The 24824-nt window shown below is 49.5% G+C and overlaps 1 protein-coding gene across 2 annotated transcripts in view; it reads left to right on the forward strand.

Annotated features, from left to right (window-relative positions):
• The first annotated feature begins 219 nt into the window (after nucleotides 1–219).
• The window catches only part of FLVCR2 (FLVCR choline and putative heme transporter 2), a 56525-nt gene continuing 31920 nt past the window's right edge, over nucleotides 220–24824 (forward strand). Inside the window, exon 1 of one of the 2 annotated variants that reach the window (XR_005791062.1) lies at nucleotides 220–1328. Coding sequence is in view for 1 of the 2 variants with exons in the window: in XM_040477769.1 (XP_040333703.1) it covers nucleotides 642–1328 (687 nt within the window). In the remaining variant the exon portion in view is untranslated. The remainder of the gene's footprint in view (nucleotides 1329–24824) is intronic. The other variant, XM_040477769.1, reaches the window with a different exon arrangement.

Consider the following 24824-nt stretch of genomic DNA (forward strand, 5'->3'; position numbering starts at 1 on the left):
TTTTCCTGCGGGCTCCCCTGGGAGGCGCAAATGCATTTGAGGGGCAGTGCGGGGGGGGGGGGGGTAAACCCGGCGGTTTCCATGGCACCCGGGGCGTGGGGGAGGAATGCACCCCGCAAGCTGTGTCGAAACAACTGCGCAGCCGGACCAGCCCGGCTGGAGAAGGCTGGAGGGAGTGGGGGGGGCAGGAGGGTGGGGGGAAGCCGGGCTGGACGGGGGTGGGGCGGTCACGTGCGCCCGAGGGGGCGGGGCCCCAAGCCGGCCCGGGAGCGGAACCGAGTTCCACCTAGAGGCTCCGTGCAAGGCGCGAACTTTTCCCCTGAGATTTGAGGGGCTGACCTTGGCCTGAACCCCTCGGGAGGACTCAAGGCACCCGTAGCCAGGACCGGGCTGAGGTGTCCGCGGCCAGCCTGGGACAGCGGTCGGGGGCTGAAGACACCCAGGAAAAGTGGGAGCAGAAGCCTGGGGGTGAGTGCACGGGAGCTCTGCTGGCAGCTTGTACGAAGGCTCTGGTCTCCGTTTATTCCGGGGTGGGCCAGGGCAAGTGCCCCGACAGCTCGAAGGCGGCAGCCGAGGCCACTGTCCCTTAAGAGTGCTGGAGTCCTCAGCACCTGTCTAGGGCTTCAGCAGGGGCTGTGGTCATGGTGAATGAAGATCCCAACCAACAGGAGCAAAATGGCACGCCCGCGCAGGACCCCGCACTCCGGGTGGACCACAGCGCCTCGGGGCACCAGAGCGTGTCCACGCACCCGAGCGTGTCGGCCCACCCCAGTGTCTCCATCCACCCCGCCGTGTCGGCCCGCCCGAGCAGTTCGGCCCACCCCAGTATGCTGGCCCAGTCCGGTGGCTTGGCCCGCCCCAGTAGCTCGTGCCCCGAGGACCTTAGTGTGATCAAGGTGAGCAAGCGCCGTTGGGTGGTGGTCCTGCTATTTAGCTGCTACTCCATGTGCAACGCCTTCCAGTGGATCCAGTACGGCTCCATCAATAACATCTTCATGCACTTCTACGGGGTCAGCGCCTTTGCCATCGACTGGCTGTCCATGTGCTACATGCTGACCTACATCCCTCTGCTGCTGCCCGTGGCCTGGCTGCTGGAGAAATTCGGCCTGCGCACCATCGCCCTCACCGGGTCCGCTCTCAACTGCCTGGGGGCCTGGGTGAAGTTGGGTAGCCTGAAGCCGCATCTCTTCCCGGTCACCGTGCTGGGCCAGATCATCTGCTCTGTGGCCCAGGTCTTCATCTTGGGCATGCCCTCCCGCATTGCTTCAGTCTGGTTCGGGGCCAATGAGGTGTCAACGGCCTGTTCCATAGCTGTCTTCGGCAATCAGGTGGGTTGAGTTGTTGGCCCGCGTTCAGAGGAACGGGCGTCATATCATTGTGTGAGGCTCAGTGCGTTAAGAGTGTACCTGACTGCACCTAAGCCTGCGGGACACTGTCATTTTCTGACTTCAGCAGTGTTTGTGACTCTGGGTGACTTCGTGGCTGGGTGTGACCGACGGTGGGAGTGAGTGATTGTGACTGGATGGCTGCGTGAGAGAAGTGCAGGGAAACAGAAAAGGAGGGGACCTTTGCCTTCACCAACAATGTCTCCTCCCCCAGCCGAAAGCATGCTTCTGGAACATACGCCTTCCTGACCCTGCCAGTCCACCAGCTTAGACCTGTGATTTCAGGAAAGCTGTTCTTTCTCAGGGAGCAGTCCATGGGTGTGTCGGATTATTCTGGTATCACCAGAACTGGCAGATGTTTTTAGCCTGACGAACCAACTTTCCTAGAGTGCAGTATCTCCTGTAGCACACAGGCTCTCCCAGAATGCTGCCCTGACGGTTGTTTGGCACTGTTCTTACCTTCGTTTATACACAGCTGAAACCAGAACAGTGGGAACGATGCTTTGGGCCAAACTCCTTCCCTGGGGGTTAAAGCCAAACCCAGCAGGGTGGAGTAGAAATCTTTCTCTGAATTTCTAAGGCCTAGAAAACCTTTTGGGAAAGGTGTGGAGAGCTCATACCTCAATCCTTTCTCTCACCTTCTTTGTAGAAGGAGGAGCTCAGATTCTTTGCGTCTCAGTTGAGGTCATGATCCCCAAAGTTGGGATCCTGCTTTATCTGGACCTTTGCCTCTAGGTCTCACTTCTTCGCAGGCGGACGCAGTCATGGCTGTGACCAGTAACCCCTAGTTCTTATAGGATTTTTCCCTTACAGGAGGGTAAAGCTGGGGGATGAAGGTCATGACCTTTGAAGCCTCCCAAGGGTGAAATCTCCCAATTTTTTTTTTTTAACGTTTCTTTATTTTTGAGACAGAGAGAGACAGAGCATGAACGGGGGAGGGTCAGAGAGAGAGGGAAACACAGAATCTGAAACAGGCTCCAAGCTCTGAGCGGTCAGCACAGAGCCCGACGCGGGGCTCGAACTCACGGACCGTGAGATCGTGACCTGAGCCGAAGTCGGCCGCTCAACCGACTGAGCCACCCAGGCGCCCCTGAAATCTCCCTATTAGCAACAGAACACGATTCAGACAAGGTCACTGCAATCTCAAACCCATTGTTTGGGGAGGGCAGGATTGCTAACTGGGAGAAGGAAGACCTCAGGTTGTCTGGCGAGATTGGAGAATCCAGAATTTTTTTGTAAACCATAAAGCATAAACGAACAGGTTTTCAGGTGCCTTCTTACACACCTGTGAGGGAACTTAATACTAGATATATCTTTAAAATTTAATGAAACTGTTTATTCATTCCCCACACGCACTCCCCACCGAGGTCAGGAAATGCGAAGAATTTTGCATTCAAAAACACTCTGACAGGATATATTTGTATCACGGAGGCATGTGTTTCATTTGATCTTTTGGGTTTCACCCTAAAAAAAATTATGAAAAACAGAATTGTTTATGCTTCCTCACGTAGAGATGACCATGTCTGGTTCTTGGTGTGTGTTTTTACCTTTCTTTTTGAGGAAAGCAGGCTGAATGGAGGAGAAATATTATTAGAGTAACTTGAGCTTTGCTGCGTAGGAAAAAAGGCTCCACAAATTTGTCTAAACAGATTTAAAAATTTTTTTAGTGTTTTTATTTATTTTTGAAGGAGAGAGGGAGACAGAGCATGAGTCGGGGAGGAGCAGAGAGAGAGGGAGACACAGAATCCAAAGCAGGCTCCAGGCTCTGAGCTGTCAGCACAGAGCCCGATGTGGGGCTCAAACTCACGAACTGTGAGATTATGACCTGAGCCAAAGTCGGACGCTTAATTGGCTGAGCCACCCAGGCGCTACTGTCTAAACAGATTTTAAATGCTATTCCACAGAAGAATTCTTTGTGGCTTGCAAACCTCACACCGATCAGCAAACACCCGTGCCCTGGTAACTCTGACTTCTAGCACCTCTGACGTGCTGCACACATGCACCAGCTCTGTTTGCATCACATTTGTTCATTCATTCATTCATTCATTCATTCATTCATTCAGCATTCATCTGGTACCTGCCTTGTGCCTGACACTGTGCTAGGGCTGTAAAGATAATCCCTGCCTTTGCAAAGTTCCTGTACCAGATTTTAAAACTGCAACAGGCACTAAGATTCCCATAAACAAATGAACAAACAAACAAACACCTGGACAGACCTATGCATAAAGGACTTATTTTCATTCTCCATGGGTTGTTTTTTTTTTTTAATTTTTTTTTTTAACGTTTATTTATTTTTGAGACAGAGAGAGACAGAGCATGAACGGGGGAGGGGCAGAGAGAGAGGGAGGCACAGAATCGGAAGCAGGCTCCAGGCTCTGAGCCATCAGCCCAGAGCCCGACGCGGGGCTCGAACTCACGGACCGTGAGATCGTGACCTGAGCCGAAGTCGGACGCTCAACCGACTGAGCCACCCAGGCGCCCCTCCATGGGGTTTTTAATATCTTCTTTACCTAAATGCTTAGGAACAATTGAAGGGGAAGGAAAGGCGCTTTCTCATCTATTATTCAATTTTTCAATTCTGCGAGGTAGGTGGAATCGTCCCCGTTGTTACAGGTGAGGAAATTGAGACCCAGAAAGATGGAGCAAGCTTATCGAGGTCCCACAGCTCCTAAGTGGTAGAAGGGAGATTTGAACGCAACTCCACCTCCAAAAGCCCGTGTCAGTAGGCCACTACCAACTTGTCATGTGGATAAAGCATATATTTAAAAAAAATTTTTTTAATGTTTATTTTTGAAAGAGAGAGAGAGAGAATGAGAGAGCGAGTGCGTGCAAGTCGGGGAGGGGCAGAGAGAGAGGGAGACACAGAATCTGAAGCAGGCTCCAGGCTCGGAGCTGTCAGCACAGAGCCTGACGCAGGACTCAAACTCACCAACCGAGAGATCATGGCCTGAGCCAAAATCGGACACTTAACGGACTGAGCCACCCAGGCGCCCCTAAAGCGTATATTTTTTTAAAGGGGGCCGGGCAGGATTCTGAGGTTCAAATCTTGCCCCTTGTGTCTGGTTGTTGGTGGTGATAAAGTATCCAGCAGTTTTCTCCAGGATCAGAGCCTCGAACCTGTTTTCGGTTTTGGAGTGCTTGGCATTAGCATCGCCTTCCCACTCACCCTATTCTGCCCCTTTGAGCCTAGCGGGAGGCACAAGAAGGTGGGCCTCCGGTCTTTAGGGGAGAAGAAACCAGTGAAGCCTCAGCTGGGGTGAGAGAGGGAAGGAGTCTTAGAACTGCAACCGAGCCTCTTCCCTTTGGCTCTGGCCACTGGCACGGGGGTAACAGCCTGGCATGTAGCAACACTTGTTCCATTGCTTCCAGGGAAATGATCCACGTGGGGTATTGAGTCATGTGGACAACGTTATAGCGGAAGGGTTGGGCGAGAGCCCTGTCCTGGAGTCTGGTGCTAGCTTGGTGGCATTGGAAGAGAGAGAGATGTGGAGGCCGGAAGAGACCAAGTGAGCTCCAGCCCCGATGAGCCTACAGCACTAAGATGGGAAGGGCCTTCCTCAAGGGCCCTTGGACAGCCGAGAGCACAGTGTCACCCAGAAGCGGAGTAGGAGAGAATGTTTGCTTTTTGAGTTAGGGTGCAGTAGTCTCCCCTTATCTGTGGTTTCACTTTCCGTGGTTTCAGTCACCTGTGGTCCGCCTGGAAACGGATGGGCCTCCTTCTGACTTATAGAAGGTCACCCGTCACCCAATACTGTGTCACAGTGCCACATCATCCACCTCACTCTGTCTCATCACTAGGCGTTTTATCAACTCACATCATCGTAAGAAGGGCGAGTACAGTACAAGAAGGTATTTTGAGAGAGAGAGAGGCGTCACTCACATTACTTTTATTGCAGCATATTGTTAGAGTGGCTCAATTTTATTACTAGCTGTTGCTAATCTCGTCCTGTGCCTCATTTACAAATTAAACTTTATCATAGGTAGATAATGTGTAGAAAACAACGTGGTGTGTATAGGGTTCAGGACCGGCTGTAGTTTCCGGCATCCAGTGGGGGTGGCTTGGGATGTTTCCCCTGTGGGTCAGGGTGGACTCCTGTATGCTAGCCTTCCAGAATCAGTTGTGCGGCAGCCGTGGCTGGTTGGGCTGTCGGACGTAGCCCTGGCCAATAGAAATATAGTGTGAGCCACGTGTACAACTAAATTTTCTACTAGCTACATTAAAAAATCGGTGAAATGTAAATTTTTTAAAAAGTAGAAAGAGCAAAGGCGCCTGGGTGGCTCATTCAGTCGAGTGCCAGACTTTGGCTCAGGTCATGATCTCACAGGTCGTGGGTTTCAGCCCCGTGGGCTCTCTGCTGTCAATGCGGAGCCTGCTTCGGATCCTCCGTCTCCCTCTCTTTCTGCCCCTCCCCAGCCCACTCACTCTCTCTCTCTCTCTCTCTCTCTCTCTCTGTCAAAAAAGAAAGAAAGAAAGAAAAAGTGGAAAGAGCAGGTGACACTAGTTTTAGTACTTTATTTTCTTTAACCCGATATATCCAAAATATTCTTTCAACATATAATCAATACGATAAAATCACTAATAAGTTGTTTTACATTCTTTTTTCATACCCTTTGAAAATAGGCATGTATTTCACCCTTATAGCCCGGTCACATTTCCCAGGAATGATGAGATGTGTTCCATAGACAGGTTGAACTTGCAGATCTGGAACAATGATGCTATTTAGGGGGTGAGAGGGGGCAGTTTTCCCTGACCCTTTTAGGGTCTCAAAATTAAACCGATGAAGACAGGTTATCAGGAGAACATCATCCACGTTTGTTTCAAAAATTTTTTTTTAATGTTTATTTATTTATTTATTTATTTATTTTTAATTTTTTATTTTTGGGACAGAGAGAGACAGAGCATGAACGGGGGAGGGGCAGAGAGAGAGGGAGACACAGAATCGGAAACAGGCTCCAGGCTCCGAGCCATCAGCCCAGAGCCTGACGCGGGGCTCGAACTCATGGACCGCGAGATCGTGACCTGGCTGAAGTCGGACACTTAACCGACTGCGCCACCCAGGCGCCCCAATGTTTATTTTTTTGAGAGAGAGAGAGAGACAGAGTGTGAGCAGGGGAGGGGCAGAGAGAGAGAGAGGGAGACACCGAATCTGAAGTAGGCTCCAGGCTCTGAGCTGTCAGCACAGAGCCCGACGCGGGGCTCGAACTCACGGACCGTGAGATCATGACCTGAGCTGAAAGCAAGAGTCAGATGCTCAATGGACTGAGCCAGCCAGGCGCCTCCATCCGAATGTATGATAAGTATTCCATGACATGGGAGCCTCCCTGAGGAAAGGAAGAAACAGTGCTGTGTACATTTATGCGAGGTTTGGTGAAAAGTGCACCATGGCGGAGGGAAATGCCAGGTCAGAAGTATGAAGTTAGTGTGGTGAACTGGGGGAGCTGAGCACGGCCTGCTTGTCAGGGTTCTCCTTGGCATCCCTTTGTCTTCAGAGGTAAGGGTGCTCCTTTGCCTGGTATGGGAGTGGTAACTCTCACAGGAGGTTTTTAAGGCCTCTTCCAGGGAAGAAGGGCGAGGAGGAGGAGGTCAGAGTGACCTTCCTGCTTCTGTTTCCTCCAACTCCTTCAGCCCAAAACATTCCAGGTGCCAAAATTTAGAGGACTCTGTCCTGAACCACATCATGTTTCAATATTTCAATATTGGAAATCAGATTCTAGCAGATAAAGATGGGCTCTAGGAAATTGAGGCCAGCCTCGAGGAAGTGATATTTGCGGGACTGGCTAAAGGTGTGGTAATACTCCGAGAGGCCGGGTGTCTGACACCGGGTCCTGGTCCGTCTGACTCAGGGTCATGAGGTGGGTGGTCAACCTACTCCTGTTGCAAAATCATGGTCATTGGGGTGTGTTAAAGTCTAGGCTTATCACTCGGGATTTTCTTTTTCTCTTTTTTTAATTTTTTAAAAAAAAGTTCATTCATTTGGAGAGAGAGAGAGAGAGAGAGAGAGAGAGAGAGAGAGAGAGAGAGCACCAGCAGGGTAGGGTCAGTGGGGGAGAGAGAGAATCCCAAGCAGGCTCTGCCCTGATGCGGAGCTCGAACTCAAGGACCGTGAGATCATGACCTGAGCCGAAATCGAGAGTTGGACACTTAGCTGACTGAGCCACCCAGGTGCCCCCACTCTGGATTTTCTAACGTCAGAGGCGTTTCACGGTCTGAGTGAAGCTGGGGGAGGTGAAGGCAAACTCTTGTTCTCCGCTAGTGTTTGCTCTTGTTACTTAAAGCACGTGGAGAGCCTGCCCTCACGGCTGACCACTTCTGGGCCTCCCCTCATGCACCGGAAGACAGGAATAGACCAGGGCCGGGAAGACAGAGACAAGTGGTGACTGACTTGGGTGCATCAGTGATGACTGATGGGGTGGGGCCGGTGCCAACCCTCAAATGCTCCTGGGGGCCAGCCAGGTCTTAGAAATGTGATAGAGTCGAGATGAAATTAGGGTGTGGTGGGGTCACAGCAAACGTGAGAGTCCCCTCCCCGTCTACAGAGAGCAGCTGCTTCCCTCCCGCCAACTGTTGACAGACAAAGCGGGACCCAGCGTTACTCGATCTCGCTTGGGGGTGGTGGTTGTTGAAGGAGAAACAAGATATCCAGATTTTTAGGTGAAGTCTGTTTTGTTGGTTTATTTGTTTTTATTCTGGTAAAAGAGACATCATGTGTAGCATTTTAACTCTTCACGAGGGTACAATTCGGTGGCCTTAAACGCTTTCACGGTGTTATGTAAGTGTTACCGGGCTCTATACCCAAAACCTTTTCATCTCCCTCAACAACTTTGCACCCATCAAGTAGCTCCTCCAGTCCCCCTCCCTCCAGCCCAGAGTGACCTCTCTTCTGCTCTCTGTCTCTATGCATTTGCCTCTGCTAGGGACCTCATATAAGTGGAATCAGACAATATTTATCTTTCTGTGTCTGGCTTATGAAATCTATTTTTTTTTTTTAATGCTGATAACTAATGCGTAAGTGTGTGTTTAATTATATTCTATCTTTTGAAACTGTGGATCAGAGAAAACTTACAGTTTGGTGCCTGGGTGGCTCGGTCGGTTAAGCATCTGACTTCGGCTCAGGTCACGATCTCATGGTGTGTGAGTTTGAGCCCCCACGTCGGGCTCTGTGCTGACAGTTCAGAGCCTGGAGCCTGCTTCGGATTCTGTGTCTCTCTCTCTGCCCCTCTCTCCAGCGCGCGCACGCGCGCGCGCTCTGTCTCAAAAAGAAATAAACGTTAAAAAACAAAAAACAACAAAACCACCAAACTTCCAGTTGGAGACTTCTAGGGAAGTGGATTCTAGTTTTCCTGTCAGTCGGAAAGTACGCACCAAACATACGGGCTGGCAGAAATGAACTTGGGGTCTAGCAGCTCTGGGGAGGAAACCAGACCAGTGCTCCAAGCCAAAAATGGTGATCGCACCTCACCCAAGGGGCTGGATAAAAATCCAGAGGCCTGGGCCCCTACGAGGACTTCCTTAACTGGACTCTCTAGGGGCGGGGCCCGGGCTCCTGTCTTTTCACCTGGCTTCCCACGTGACACTACCGATCAGTTTTTGAAATCGCCAGGAGAGAGGAACAGCAGGCCATGGGAAGGCAGCCTCTTGCTCGCAGCTTCTTGTCAGGGCAGACAGATTATGTGCTTGCTGTATGCAGTCTGGTGTGCAGGTAGGAGCAGCTGGGAGCTCAGCTGCCCATCCTTCAGATTGAGGGAAGAGACTGGGGCTGGGGGTGGGACTCGTAATTCGGATTCATTTAAGGTTTTGAACATATACTCCAACCCGGGGCGGGGGTGGGGGGGGGTGGGGGGTGGGGGTGGGTGTTGAGGGCAGGCTCTGGTGGAATGTGAGGTGGAACCTGGCTGATGCACCCTATTCCTTTTGTTTCCTTGACCTTCGGTTCAGGGCACTGGAGAAGGTTCAGGTTGGCCTGGTCTGACTTGTATCTTGTCTTTGTTGCCTTGGTGGCATTGTCGCAGGAGCCTGGCAAGTCCGTGGAATCAAGTCTAAGTCTTCGGGTTAGCACGCTAAGACCCCTACTCCTCCCCATTTCTGTCCAGCTTGTCTCTTGTTCCCTCCCAGTCTGGTCTGTCTGCTGTGACCAGTGTGGCTCCTTGATTCTCTCCTTGGAGATACACTCACTGCTTGGGGAATAAGCCTTATGCCTCGAAGAGTGACATCAGCGAGATGGTGGGTCAGGAAGCTTCAGACCCTAGCTCCCCCACAGAAATGTTAAATAAACTAGAAACCAGCTAAAATAATTTCTTTATGGGAATTCTGGAGGTTTGTCAAAGATAGCAGTCAGGCAAACACCCGACCAAGATAAAGCCACATTCAAACTGGTAGGACATTTCACGGCCTCTTTGCATACATTTTCCCTCCCTCTCCCCCCTTCCCCATGCTGTGCTCCCAAGGACTAGTTCCTTTCTGCCAACTGAATTTGCAACACTGTAACCTAATTGTATTTTTGTGCACTAACAATGAACAATCCAAAAAGCAAATTAAGAAGACAATTCCACTTACAGGAGCATCAAAAACAGAACACCTAGGAATAAATTTGCCCAAGACTGCTGGAAGACTTAGTATTGTTAAGATGGAAATACTACCAAAAACAAATCTCCAGAGTCCAGGAGTTCCACATTAGAATCCCAATGATGTTATCTGCAGAAATAGAAAAATGGCTTCTAAAATTCATGTGGAAATTTAAGGGACACTGAATAGCTAAAACAATCTTGGAAGAGGACAACAAAATTGGAGGTGTCACATTTCTTGATTTTAAAACTGATAACAAAGCTGTACTAATCATGACAGTACGGTATTGGCAGAAGACATACATATAGACTGATGGAATAGAGAGCCCAGAAATAAACCCTCACATATGTGGTCAAATGATTTCAACAAGGATGCTAAGGCCAATGGAAACCATTTACTTAAAAAAAAAAAAAAGACTATTTTTTTAAATGTTTATTTATTTTTGAGAGAGAGAGACAGAGAGACAGAGAGACAGAGAGACAGAGTGTGGGCAGGGGAGGGGCAGAGAAAGGGAGACAGAGAATCTGAAGCAGGCTCCAGGCTCCAAGCTGTCAGCACAGAGCCCGACACGGGGCTCGAACCCTCAAACCATTGAGATCATGACCTGAGCCGAAGTCCAGACCTTAATCAACTGAGCTGGGCACCCAGGCGCCCCCCCCCCCCCCCATACTATTTTTTTAGAGCACTTTTAGGTTTTCAGCAAAATTAAGTAGAAGGTACGGAGATTTCCCATATACTCCCTACCCTCCACCTCCACCATGCATAGCCTCCCCCATTCTCAACATCCCCCACCAGAGCCGTATATTTGTTAGAATTGTTGAGCCTACATTGACACATCATAATCACCAGTCTTTTCAATAAACAGTGTTGAGAAAACTATAAGCCACCGTGGCACATTTGTTACAATTGATGAACTTACACTGACACATCATTATCACTAGCCTTTTCAACAAATGGTGCTGGGAAAACTGTAAGACCGTTAGAAGAAAGCGTTGGGAAAAAGCTTACTGATGTTGGATTTGGTGATGATGGCAATGATTTCTTGGTTGTCATACGAAAAGCATGGGCAACAAAAGAAAAAAAATAGATTCAGTGGACGACATCGAAATAAAACACTTCTTTGCATCAGAGGACACTATCAATAGAGTGAAAAAGTAACACATGCAAAGGGAGAAAATATTTTCAAATCATGTATCTGATAAGGGGTTGATACCCAGAATATATAAAGAACTCCTACAGTTGAACAATAAAAGAAACAATCTCACTTAAAAATGAGCAAAGGCTGGGGCGCCTGGGTGGCGCAGTCGGTTAAGCCTCCGACTTCAGCCAGGTCACGATCTCACGGTCCGCGAGTTCGAGCCCCGCGTTGGGCTCTGGCCTGATGGCTCAGAGCCTGGAGCCTGTTTCCGATTCTGTGTCTCCCTCGCTCTCTGCCCCTCCCCCGTTCATGTTCTGTCTCTCTCTGTCCCAAAAATAAATAAACGTTGAAAAAAAAATTAAAAAAAAAATGAGCAAAGGGGGGCACCTGGGTGGCTTGGTCGGTTAAGAGTCCGACTTCGGCTCAGGTCATGATCTCACGGTCCGTGAGTTCGAGCCCCGCGTCGGACTCTGCTGACAGCTCAGAGCCTGGAGCCTGTTTCAGATTCTGTGTCTCCCTCTCTCTCTGCTCCTCCCCTGTTCATGCTCTGTCTCTCTCTGTCTCAAAAATAAATAAACGTTAAAAAAAAAATTAAAAAAAATGAACAAAGTTAATAAATAATTATCCCGCAAAAAAAAAAAAAAAAAAGACATACAAATAGTCAATAAGCACATAAAAAGATGCCCATCATCAGGGAAACGCGAATCAACAGCACAACGAGATATCATCTCACACTCAGTAGGATGGCTATGAAAAAAGAAAAAAGAAGGAAACAAGTGTAGGCCAGGGTGTGGAGAAATTGGAGCCCTCGTGCATTGCTGATGGGATGTAAAATGGTGTAGTCATATGGAAGACACAATGGCAGTTCCTTAAAAAATTAAAAATAGAATTACCATGTGATCTAGCAATTCTACTTTTGGGTGTTTACCCACAAGAATGGAAAGCAGAAGTTAAACAGTTATCTGTATGCCCCTGTTTATAGCAACATCAGTCACAATAGCCAAAAAGTGAAAGCAACCGAAGTGTCCATCTACACATGTGTTATGTGATATACACATAAAATGAAATATTATTCAGCCTTGAAAGGGGAGGAAATTCTGACACATGTCACACATGGATGAACCTGGAAAATGTGAAGTGAAATAAGGTAGTCCACCAAAGGAGAGATACTATACGATTCCGCTTATATGAGGTATTGATGTGCCTCTTTTTTTCTGATGCCAGCCAGTTCTCCAATTTTCTAGCACCAGCTGGGTGTCCTACAATTCAATTTAATTCTGACACCAACTACTTGGAGTTAATGCTGACCAACTCCACCAGCAAAGGCCTCAGTTCCATAAGACTGCCTCCACTGGAGATGCTATTGGAAAGTCCTGGTGGTGGCAGCCATATTTTTGACTGACCCGTTAGAAACTGAGGGTTCCCATGACCCCTACTCAAGTTCTGTAATTTGCTAGAATGGCTCACAGAACTCAGGTAAACACTTTACTTACTGGTAAAGTAGGTAACTTACTTTATTTGTTTATTATAAAGGACCCAACTCAGGAACAGCCGGATGGAAAAGATGTGGGGGCCTCTCTAGGCATGCCACCCTCCCAGTACTGGTGTGACGTGTTCACTGACCAGGAAGCTCCCAGAATTTCCTCGTTCATGTGTTTTTATAGAGCTCAAATTCCAGCTCCCTTCCCCGCTTCAGAGGTCGGGTGGGGGGAGGATGGGGCTGAAAGTTCCCAAACTCTAACCCCACATTTTTCTGGAGATTATCTCATCCTAAAGCCATCCAAAGGCCTTACTCTAAGGCACCTCGATAGCAGAAATTCAGGTGTGATGGAAAGGAGTTCCTTACGAGGAACAAAAGATACTCCTTTCACTCAGGAAATTCCAAGGGCTTTTAGAGCTTTGTGGCAGGAGCCAGGGACAAAGATTAAATCTATTTTGATTCTACCACAAGTACAGGGAGTGCTCAATTTCATAGAAAGCAGGATGGTGGTTGCCAGGGGCTAGGGGAGGAGGGAATGGAGAGTTAGTGTTTGATGGGCACAGAGTTTCAGTTTGGGAAGATGAAAAATGTTCTGGAGGTGATGGCTGTACAGCCATATGAATGTACTTAATGTCACTGAACCATACAGTTAAAAAAAAATGGTTAAAATGGGGGGGGGGGCGCCTTGGTGGCTCCCTCGGTTAAGCGTCTGACCCCTGATTTTGGCTCAGGTCATGATCTCACGGTTCGTGAGTTTGAGCCCCATGTTAGGCTCTGCGCTGACAGTACAGGGCCCGCTTGGGATTCTCTCTCACCTCTCTCTGCCCCTCCCCTGCTCGTGCTCTCTTTCTCAAAATAAAAATAATAACAGTGATTAAAATGGGACCTCTGGGTGGCGCAGTCAAGCACCCAACTCTTGATCTCGGCTCAGGTCTTGATCTCAGGGTCATGAGTTCAAGACCCGGGTTGGGTTCCATGCCAGGCATGAAGACTACTGAGAGAAAGAAAGGAAGGAAGGAAGGAAGGAAGGAAGGAAGGAAGGAAGAAAAAAAGAGAGAAGAAAGGAAGGAAGGAGGGAGGGAAGTGGTTAAAATGGTAAATTTTATGCTATGTGCGTTTTACCAGAAAAAAAAAAATCCACTGCTTGTGAGGTGTTTCCTTCTGGCTGGGTACCTGCTCACCTCCTACCATCAACTCATCAGTCTCTGTGCTTGGAGGAATACATTCTGGGCCTTCTGTGTGCTTGCTAAGATCACTGGGATACTGGCCTTTGTTTTCTGGAGGTTTGTGTTTCCTCCTCTTTCTTATCTCGTCTCCTGTCCTTTTCCCTTCTTTCTCCTCCTCCTCTTTTGGCTACATGGGAAACTTGTCAGAGGACTGGAAACTTGGCTAACACACCTCTCCTGCGTCTCAGAGCAGTGCTCCGGGCCTAACAGGTGCCTACAAATGGATGGACAAATTAATACACAGGGATTAAGGTGACTCCTCAGTTGAGAGCTCAGGTCATTGGCGGAAGGGACTGTCATACCTGGATTTGTCTTTCTGATGTGATTCAATCTTACTCCTTCGATGGAAAGAGCTATGACGTCCTTACTATGTCCCTTGAACTGTGCCAGACCCAGTGTGGTTGAGATCACCATCTTTAGCTCTGCTGTATACCCTTGGACAAATCCCTTAAGTTTTCTACGTTTTGACTTCTGTTATAAGCTGGAGATAATATTGGCTACTGCAGAAGGTAAAGGAAGGGATTAAATGAGGCAAATGGAGGGCTCTTAGCTAGCAGAATTTTTCAGATAAGAAGTGCTAAATGAAGAAGAGATAAACCATTTTTAAGAGCTGATTCTTTTTTTTTTCTTGTGGGTTACTTATTTATTCTGTGGGGTGGGATGGGCAGAGAGTGAGAGAGAGAGCGAGAGCGAGAGTGAGAGAGAGAGAGAGAGAGAGAGAGAGAGAGAATCCCAAGCAGGCTCCACGCTGTCAGCATGGAGCCTAACATAGGGCTCAAACTCATGAATGGTGAGATCATGACCCGAGCCAAAATCCAGAGTTGGATGCTTAACCGACTGAGCCCCCTGGACGCCCCTAGGAGCTGATTCTTAATGAGTGGGGTGACCAGGAGTTGGGTGACTAGGGAGGGTGGGCCATTCCAGGAAGTTTCCAGGCAGTATTGTGATGGAGACTTGTCCCACTTGAGAGCTGCTCAAACTAAAACTGTATATAGGTGTTGGGAGGTGGTGTTATTTTCCCAGCATGTGGTGATGACACCTGTGGTCTGTGATGAACACTTTGGAGTCTCTGGGGTGACCGGGATAGGGGCCAACCCCCACCCGCACAATCAGTCCTCAGTCTCACAAACTTAAGGTTCTACTGAAAGAAGTCGGATGTTCAGGCTTCTCAGGTAGACGCAGCTGTTCTCTACTGCCTGGTTCTTGATCTTTTTCCAGCCGTGCTGTTAACAGGATGTCCTCTCCTTGACTTCAGCTCCCCCCAACCCCCAACATCAAACAGCCCCATGTGGATTTCAGGATAAGGGTTGGAACCCCCTCAGGGAGGATAAAGAACCATATGGTTAATGTGAAAGCTGGTGTTTCCTCTTCTCTCTTTGTTCCCTGTCTCCTGACTTCTCTGCAGCTCAGTCCCTGACCTTAACCCAGTGAAGCACTCCCTTCTCTCGATTCTGCGGGACTAAAAGCCTTTTTCTTTAACTGAGTCCTTCAGAGGTGGAGGGCTTCCTGCAGGGCTCCGGTGGTCCATCTCGATTCTTCTGCTCTCTGACCTCATTCCAGGCATCTTTCCTTTTTTTGTGCTGTGCGAAAACATTAGCTCAGCTTCTCAGCCCCACACGGTTCAAGATGAGGCCTTGCTCGGGCCTGCGGGCAGATAATAGTGCCATCTGTGTGTGCGGCAGGAGAGACGGGAGGCAGGCCTGGGCTTTGTTTGCTTACCATCTTCTTGGAATTAGACAGTGTGTCTCAGAACCTCATAATGGAGCAGTGTTTGCTTTGGCTCTTGTCTGCTCCTTCTCTACGGAGGAGGTAAACACAAGTTCCTTTCATTTCCTGGAGACCGATTTTGATTAGACGGCTCTGCTGGCTCCAGAGGGAGGGGCATGAAGGTGAAGCACAGTTGGGGGTTTTTTTCCTCCCCCCCCCTCCCCTCCCCTGGAAATTCCTGCTTTCTGCCTAAAATGACTGTTGGCATGGCTTGGGCTGCTTTGATGGCTCTGGAGGCAGCTGTCCGTCCATGAGGACATTTGTTGTGTCCATCTACTCAGAAATGTGGAAATGAGCAGCCGTGAGCCATCGTGTTAAGTCAGGGCCTATTCCAATGGGCTGTTTGTTTGGGGTGGTGACTGCCCCTTAAGCAATCTGTGCCTCCTCAGACCTTTGCCCTGGGCTTCCAGTTCAGTGCTGGACATGTTGGTGGAACCACTCGATGAGTTCATTCAGAGGAACATTTCTCCTCTACCAAAGAGCTTGGCAGGAATACAGATATCTCTCTCTCTTGCCAGTCCTGCCTAGGACACCTAAGGAAGACAGCAGCTGAGCACGGTCTCTTGACTTCTTTCCTTGAGGGCAGCAGAGATCCACCATGAAGTGTGTGGGCCGTGAACCTTAGCACCAGAACCACCCGGGGTGTTTGTTGAAAATGCAGATTCCTGGGCACCAGGGCAGACCCAAGGAATTAGCCTCTCTGGGTGGGGCTCAGGAATCTGTGTTCTTGATTCTCTGTCGGGGATTCTGCTGCCCACTCAGGTGTGAGAGCTCGTGGTGTGGAAGCCATGGAACCCGGACCCCAGAGCCCTGCTGGACGCTGTGTTTGGGGTCTCCAGCAGGGCACCTGCCCTCTGTGGGCATCAGCGTGGTTATCTATGGCAAGAAAACCTGCCTCACAGGGTTGCTACCAGAGTTATGTGAGGGAGGGTGTATGTGAAAGCCCTTGGAGTCAAACAAACAGGCCCTCCATACATGTGACTGAGCCCACACCCATCCTCTCTCTTCCTATCACACTTGGCCTCTGCAGCACTGTCTGAGGCATCTTTAGATGACAGCCACTTTCCTCATCTCTGCTGCCGTCCCTGAAGTTTTTGCCCGCAGGCCCGCCTCCCCGGTGTCATACGTGGGGAACTTCAGCAGCCCCCCCTGGGTCCACTCTCTCAGCCGGTGAGCTGGTTGGGGCCGGCGTCACCCCCCTCCGGCATAGAGGTCAGCCCCCACAAGACCTAGCTCAGAGCACACGGGCCAGAAGAGGCCATGCCTGGTGCACAGCAGCAACTGAAGATATCTAGATGGGAAGATGGAAGTCTGGGGCTCTGATTTTACACTTTAGCTGTGGGGCGTTATCTTCACCTTGTTGAAGGAAGATTCCAGAGGGCTTTCTGGGCTTATCGTCTATTAACACGTCAGCCGTGGCCTCAGGAGGGTGGGGGTGGGGGTGAGTGAAGAATGCAGCTTGACTTAACCCTCTTACTAATCTTTTCCACCTTTTATGTGTGACTAGGCCCCCTGAGAAAATCCCCTCCACTTGTATCCTCAGTTCCTGAACCTTTGAAGCAGGTCCTCAGAAAGAACAGCGGGTGGTTAAAGCCTCTCTCTTCCGGGCTGGCTGAGGGGGGGGCGTGACGGGTGAAGATCAGGGCTCTCTGGCTTCTGGAGCGACTTCCTGTCCTCCAACCGTTCACCACCCTGCTTCCCGAGTGTCGCAGGAGTGTCACTGGCCCTGTCACCAGGAGACAATCTCAGCCTCTGGTCTGCTGGGTGGCTTTCAGGCAGGCACGTCGGTAACTTTCGCTCTATTTGTGGAGTAAGACCGTCCTCCTTGCTAGTGTTTGGTTTCGCAGGCTGTTGTGGGGGGAGATGAAGTTGTATTCCCAGAGCCCAGATCGTCGGCTGGTCTGTTTAGAGGGACTTAAGGAGACATTGATATTCTCTCTTCCCAGTGGACTGCCTTCTGATTCACTGTCCAGAAGGAACTTTGCTAAGAGGTACAGAGTAAGCGTGTTAGCTGTTTTATGATGTCCCAAACTCGTGCCTCAGTCATAAAACAAACTCACTGCAGATGATCCCGTCAGGCCCTGGGTCATCTGGAGTCTCAGACCGCGTCTTCCTGGGACGTGTAGCTGTTTGGTGCCTTGTAGAGGCTCAGCGAGGTTCTATGGGAAGAGAGCGGGGCTGGGGATGGGGGCATCAGCCATCCCAATGTTTACCTCACTGCTCTGTGACTTCGGCCAGTTGCTTAAATCCAGGAAACGGAGAACACAACATGCCCACCATAGGGCTTCACCTGCACTTTGGGTTTCCTACCGTTGACCTCGCTGGGTTGCCTCGCTGCTTAGATTATGTGCTGGATGTGGAGGTGCCTTGAACACTGAAACATTGTGCACACATTGGCTTTTAACTGCCTCTAAGAAAAAAAGACTCTGGACTTGCCCCATGACCCTCGAGGAATAAAATGGCTTTCCTGGGCACAAATCAGGTGCTCTCTCTTTTGTGAGGTGCCATGTTGTTGGACTGTACGTGGCTTGAAGACCGCAGCCTCCATTTGTACCCAGAGCTTGGCATTCTTGCCTTTAGAGCCAGCTCTTCATTTCAGAATAAGCTCTGGTCATTCTTGCTGTAGGAGCTTCTCCAGAACTTCCCCCTTTCTGGAGCATTTCTACTAACTTGAACCTCTTGAGCTGAGACATTCTGCGGCTCCAGGAGTCATGCAGAGCATCCTGATTCCTTTTGATTCCAAGAAGGGGCTTTTGTCGAGGGTTGGCCCAAAGCAGCTTTTCAGTCTGTGTGTACCTAGCATGGCTCCTTTCTTCAGTGCAGGTGAATAGCAGGGGAGGTGATGTGATTTTGGAGTGATGGCGGGGTGGGGGTGGAGGGGGGGTGTCCAGAGCTGATGGCCAAGAAAGAATTCTTGAGCTGTCTTAGGGGCAGAAAAAGGTGATTTTACTCAAGCACGGGGACAGGCTCAGTGGGCAGAAAGAGTTGCACCGAGGTTGTGAAGAGTGACTGATTATATGAGATTTTCTATCCTGTGGAGAGGAGGGTGATGTCAGGACTCGGAGAAATCGAGTCTATAGGTTTCTGGAGGTTGCCTTTTTTTTCTTGTAAATCATTAAGATAGTTGCCAGCTGATGGAGACTCACTTCCGGCATGACTCTGATCTTTATCGGTTAACCACTTGTTTTTCCCTTTCCTTTGTTCTGGGGCAGCCAGGAATGCCTGAGGAATGTCAGTCTCCCACCTGGGGGGAGGGGGTTGTTAGCTCGTGCTTTGTCCTCCGCTTGCCTTTGGCTCCCTCATCCCTGGCACCACACAGAGCCCCTTTGGTTCACGCCATCAGGAGACAGGGCCCAGAGTGAGAAGCTTTCTTCTGAGAGCCCGGTGGTCTTGGCCTTACCACATTTCCTCCCAGGCTCCTTACAGTTAGCTCGTGGCAGCGATCAGTGCTAACAGAGACTGTTGGGGCTTGGGCAGTTCTTGCAAAGATGTCGAAGATGTCGCCTTTTCTGTCTCCAAAGTTCCTCCGTCCCCTGAGGGTAGAGGGTACCCCGTTGTCTGTCCCAGGAGTGGCTAGCCCTGTATTTTCCTGCTGCTCCACAAAAATCCATGGCCTTTCCTACAGTGTCCCCACCCTGGGCCAGATCTCTGTCCCTTGCGAGTAACCCACACACACACGCTCCCGGCCATCCTGTTTTTGTCTTTTTGAATTCTCCTTGTTCTGGATTGCACCCACACGGGTCCCCAGTTGACAGCAGGTGTTGTGACCCATGAGAGCCAGTGGATGAAGGCGCGCATCCTCTTGGCATGTCTTGGGTTAGTGGCCACACGCTCCGTTTATAGGGGCTCAGCGCTCTTACCTACACAGCCGCCTCTTGGGAGCTATGGGGTTTTTGAGACAGTGCAGCACAACCTTTATTGTTTTTATTGAACGCATGTTTATTGAGCATCTACTTTGCTCTAGGTGCCATTCTGAGTGCTGAGGATGAAGGAGAGATTTAAGGGAGGAGGGATGGAGTTCTAAGGGAGTAACTGATGGAGTGAGTAATAGTGGAAATGTCAGGCCAAGTGGGAGGGAGGTGACTTCAGAGCAGGATATTGGGAGATGTTTTTGTGTAAGTAGGTCCCTGAGTAACTCCCTAAATTACAGGGCCGGATCTGATGATGCTGCTCTCTTGGGGTGGTGTTCCATATGGGTGGCTAATAGTTTTCCTGCTGCAAGGCTTAGATTTCTTTCTCTTTCTAGATTTCTCCTTGGCATCACGAGGCAGGGTTAGTTCACTTAGGAAGTTGACTGCATGGACCCAGCCTGTCTGTTTCTGGAGGCACACCCTGAGGAAAGGAGCTGGATCTTTCCATGGCAACTCACAAAACAATAACTTTTCTAGGGCCTGCCTGTGAGTAATCACCTGGGTCTGAGTTTCACCCCTGAAAATCAGAAGGGGAGGGCTGTCACTAAGAAAGTCCAATCTGATTTAGGAGAAAATCCGGGAGGGTTAGAAACCTTTATTGTCACAGGAACTACTTTTAGGGGTGACAGCGTGTGACATCGCATGTGCTTTGGGCTGTTTTACCATCTGCACACAGGACAGTAGGATATGTCCGTCGGCTGCTGTGTGGGGACGTCTGGGACAGAGTTGGTGCGACATGACCGAGCATTTGAATAGAGCTTTGCACGTTGTCTACTTCACATGTGAGACACTGGGAGAAAGCGAGGTCTGTGCTCTGCCACTTCGGGTGACCTGGTGGTTTGCGAGATGCCCCCTCGCTTTTCCTCTTTTGCAGCTGAGTCATGGGGAAGCTCTGTAAGCCTGTGGTCTTTGGCCATCAGTGCTGTCAACAAAGGGACCTTTGAGTGGTGAGGACAGTAGCGACCCGGGCTCTTAGTAAAAAGGGAAGCAGAGGAGGCTTCACGTCTGCCCTCACATAGAACTCAACTGACCCTTTACAGATCTCATCAGGAGGACAATTTCAAGAGGAACCCCACCCCTGAAAAGGAGGAGTGTGTGTACCCAGAGGCTTGTGGGTGGATGACTGAAAGCAGGCACAGATAGGAGGCTCAGCTAAAAAACAGAAATAAAGCCTTTTGTCAGCATCTCCCTTCCCCGGCTTTTTTTAAGAAAAAAAAAAAAATATATATATATATCTATATCTATATATATATCTATATCTATTTCCCTGTAGAACTCAGACCCTTCCCCTAAACGTAGCATCTTCTCTGTTTACAGCCTAGGGTGCTTCTGCTCTTCAGCTACTTTGCAACCCCCCCAAAGATGAGGAGGAAACCCAGCACCAAGGCTGTAGGTCAAGATCAAGGTATATTAGATAGCTTATGAGCTTGGTGATAGGAGCTCTTTGTCTCCTCCCTTACTTTTTAATCTTTTTTTAAATGTTTATTTATTTTTGAGAGAGACAGAGACAGAGACAGAGTGGGAGTGAGCAGGGAAGGGGCAGAGAGAGAGAGGGAGACACAGAATCTGAAGCAGGCTCCAGGATCTGAGCTGTCAGCACAGGGCCCAGCGTGGGGCTCGAACTCACAAACCATGAGAACATAATCTGAACTAACCATGTGCCCCCTCCCTTACTTTTTAGTACTACCAGTTGGTGCTCAATAAATACCGGGTATAGATTTTTTTTTTTTTTAATGTTTATTTTTGAGAGAGACGGTGAGCGGGGGAGGGGCAGAGGGAGGAGGGGACAGAGGATCTGAAGTGGGCTCTGAGCTGACACCAGAGAGTCGGATGCCAGGCTCGAACTCATGAACCGTGAGATCATGACCTGAGCCGAAGTCGGATGCTCCACCGACTGAACCACCCAGGTGCCCCCTGAGTGTAGGTTTGAGGGTGGGAAGTTGATTGGCCCATGTTCCAGTGGCCTCCATATCTAATCTTGAGAGCCCTAAATCTGAGGTCTTCTCCGTCTCGTTCCACCTCACGTCTGCGTTCTTTTGGTGGTAAACTCTCAGAACACAGCTAATTGCTACTGTGCCCAACCCGGTTGCCATCGAGGAGACTGTAAATACTTGAGTTAGGTCTGAGCTACATAATTCTAAGAGTTATCTCTTTGTTTAGAAGATATTTGCCAAGAGTCATCGCTGCCCTTGGCCTTGTGCTGGGTGCAGTGTGGGGAGGAGTCACACGAGGCGATGTTAAACGGTGACCCTGTCCTCCAGGTGCTGACAACCTAGCTGGGGAGACAACAACCACCGCTTGCGGAAAAAACAAAACAGCAACAACAAAACCCAAACAAAACTCAGCGCTACATGAGAATAAGAAATCCCATGGGGTGTAACTAAGGAGTAAACCAAGTAGACTATGGCTGGAGTTACCTCTTCGCCTCCAACAGCTAGACCTAGGAGGCACTTGGATTACGGAATGGAACATTTAAGACTGGAGGAATTACCAGGTGTTTGAGGGCCGTCTCTTCCGTGAAATTCACCCTGCTTATTGGATTTGGAGTCAGCTAGTCACGTGTTTGACTCTTAGTCCTGCTGTTAGAAGCTGAGTGACCTTGGGCAAATCAGAGATGTTTTCTCATCTATAAAAACCAAACTAGGGGCGTCTGGGTGGCTCAGTCGGTTAAGCGGCTGACTTTGGCTCAGGTCATGATCTCTCAGTCCGTGGGTTCAAGCCCCGCATCCGGCTCTGTGCTGACAGCTCAGAGCCTGGAGCCTGTTTCAGATTCTGTGTCTCCCTCTCTCTGACCCTCCCCTGTTCATGCTCTCTCTCTGTCTCAAAAATAAATAAACGTTAAAAAAATTAAAAAAAAAAAAACCAAACTAGACACGATGATGCCAACTTTACGGGGTTTTCATAGGGATTAAATGGGCTAACGTGTGAGAAATCATTTGGCACAGTGCCTAGCACATAGGAGGCGATCGTTTTGCATTAGTTCTTTTCCTTTTAGTTTGGCTAATAGCCAGCACCTCATCATTTAACCTAACGGTTAGGAGTACAGACCAGTACAGATGGCCTGAGCTTGAAGTCTAGCCTTATCATGTATCGTTATGTGACCTTGGGTAAGCTGCTTCAAATGCCATTTCCTCAATTTTAAAATAGGTATTAAAAGGGGCGCCTGGGTGGCTCAGTTGGTGGAGCGTCCGACTTCGGCTCAGGTCATGATCTCAAGGTCTGTGAGTTCGAGCCCTGCGTCAGGCTCTGTGCTGACGGCTCGGAGCGTGGAGCCTGCTTCGGATTCTTTGCCTCCCTCTCTCTCTGCCCCTCCCCCGGCTCATGCGCGCTCGCCCACTCTCTCTGTCAAAAATAAATAAACATTAAAAAAATTTAAAAAAAATAGGGATTAAAAGATTGTGTATGTGTATTGTGTGTGTGTGTGTGTGTGTGTGTGCGGCTTAGTAGTTCTTAGAATGGTGACTTTGGCATGGTGAGCTCCACGTATCAGCTGTTATACTGTTGTTGTCTTTAAGAATCAATTGCAAGCTATCCTAATTTCAGTAGCTGCCGCTTCCTGCATTTCCCTAACCTCTTTTCCCCCAAAGGGCTGAAGAAGTCCAAGAGTGGCCGGGTGGTAGAAGTCCCCAGGATAGTCCTAGATTTGAGGACAAACCCTGTGAATGGGGAGGGAGTCCTAAGTCTTTTTTTTTTTTTTGAGAGAAGAGAGAGGCGCAAGTGAGCAAGGGGCTGGGAGAAAGAGAGAGGGAGGGAGAGAGAGAGAGAGAGAGAGAGAACCACAATGGGCAGAGAGGGGAGAGAGAGAAAGAGAGAGAAGTGGTGCTCACCTGAAGCAGGGCTGGAGCCCACCCAATGCGCGGCTCGAACTCACGAACCGTGAGATCATGACCTGAGCTGAAGTCTGATGCTTAACTCAGGCACCCTGGGAGTCTTTTTTTTTTTTTTTTTTTTTAAGGTTATTTATTTATTTTGAGAGAGAGAAAGAGAGAGAGAGAGAGCAAGAGCCAGCAAGTGGGGGAAGGGCAGAGAGAAAGAGCGAGTGCGAGAGCTCGCGAGAGAGAATTCCAAGCAGGCTCCACACTGACAGCGCTGAGCTCCTCTTGAGTTGATGAGATGTGATGACTGTCCCCTGTGACCCTGCTTCCTAACTTCTTGGAGATCTCACCTTAGCCTTTTAAATCCATAAACCCCCTTGTGAGTTATGGCCTCCCAAATCAATGGGATTGTTTTTGTTCCTGATAAAGGTCTGCTACCTCCTTAATCCCGAGTTGGCCTTTTCAAAAGAAGCCAAGGGCTTGGATCTGGGGATTTCCAAACACAGTCATATGAGTGGGCTTTGCATGCACGTTATTGCTTACCGTGGCATTTCGTAGGAGCTGCCTGGAGCTCCTAGGTGGCTGGGGGCTCACTTCCACAATTAAACTGTTTGCTCAGCTTCAGTGTTTCAGTGCCCCGGCACCCACCCCATTCTCCGTGCTTCTTTCTGGAAGCATCCACAGACTCAGTGCCCGGATGTCCCTCTGAGCCTCCTCTACCGGTCCGAAGGTGCCTTTCCTGCAGAGTGCCTTCACTCTGGCCTACTCCCTTGCATTTGGGACCCCGGAGCCTCTGTTTGCATCATTTTAACCAGACGTAGGGGTAAACGTGTCTAAGTGCCGTACGAGAGTGTGCAAATGTATATGCTTCAACAGCACCATTTTTGGGGTGTTTAAATGCCCACACCGGTACCCGCCGGGGATGGGCAATGAGTGTTGAAGTCACTTCCGAGTGTTGCACATAATTCCCTACATGTACGTGGTCCTGGGAGACAAAGCATCAGTGGTGGCGTCCCTAATGGTGGCCATGCCTGTGACACTGATGTCAAGCCATGCAGCCTCAGAAGTTAGACACCAAACTCTCCCTGCGGACTTTGTCTGGATTTACAGTTCCGGCCACATCTTTCCCTAGGTCTGGGCTCACAGCTAATCTGGAAGGGGAGTGATGTGTTCCTGACAGACCAGCCAGCTGAACCCCATTCATTCAACACCCGTTTATTGAGCAAGCCCCTGTTCAGTTTACCAGGCACCAGACTCGTGTCAGAAAAATGGCAGAACACCAAAGGATTAGAGGAGTTTAGGGCAGGGAGATCTCCCCTCGCTAGGAAAATCAAGGGAAACCCAGGGAAGGAGCTGACGTTGAGATGGGCTCTGAAAGATTAAAAGAGGGAGCCCTTTCCAAGCAAGGAAGCTGCTTGCATAAAGGTAGAAAGTAGACCATGGAGAGACTGGAATCCTGACTCATCTGATCTGGCCGGAGTACCAGGGATACAGCGGGAAGTAGGCAGAGATGGGACTAGAAAGGTAGCTGAAACTAGG

This window comes from Herpailurus yagouaroundi, unplaced genomic scaffold, assembly GCF_014898765.1.
Source record: "Herpailurus yagouaroundi ecotype Mexico unplaced genomic scaffold, PumYag 141, whole genome shotgun sequence".
In the NCBI taxonomy this organism is placed as follows: Eukaryota; Metazoa; Chordata; class Mammalia; order Carnivora; family Felidae; genus Herpailurus; species Herpailurus yagouaroundi.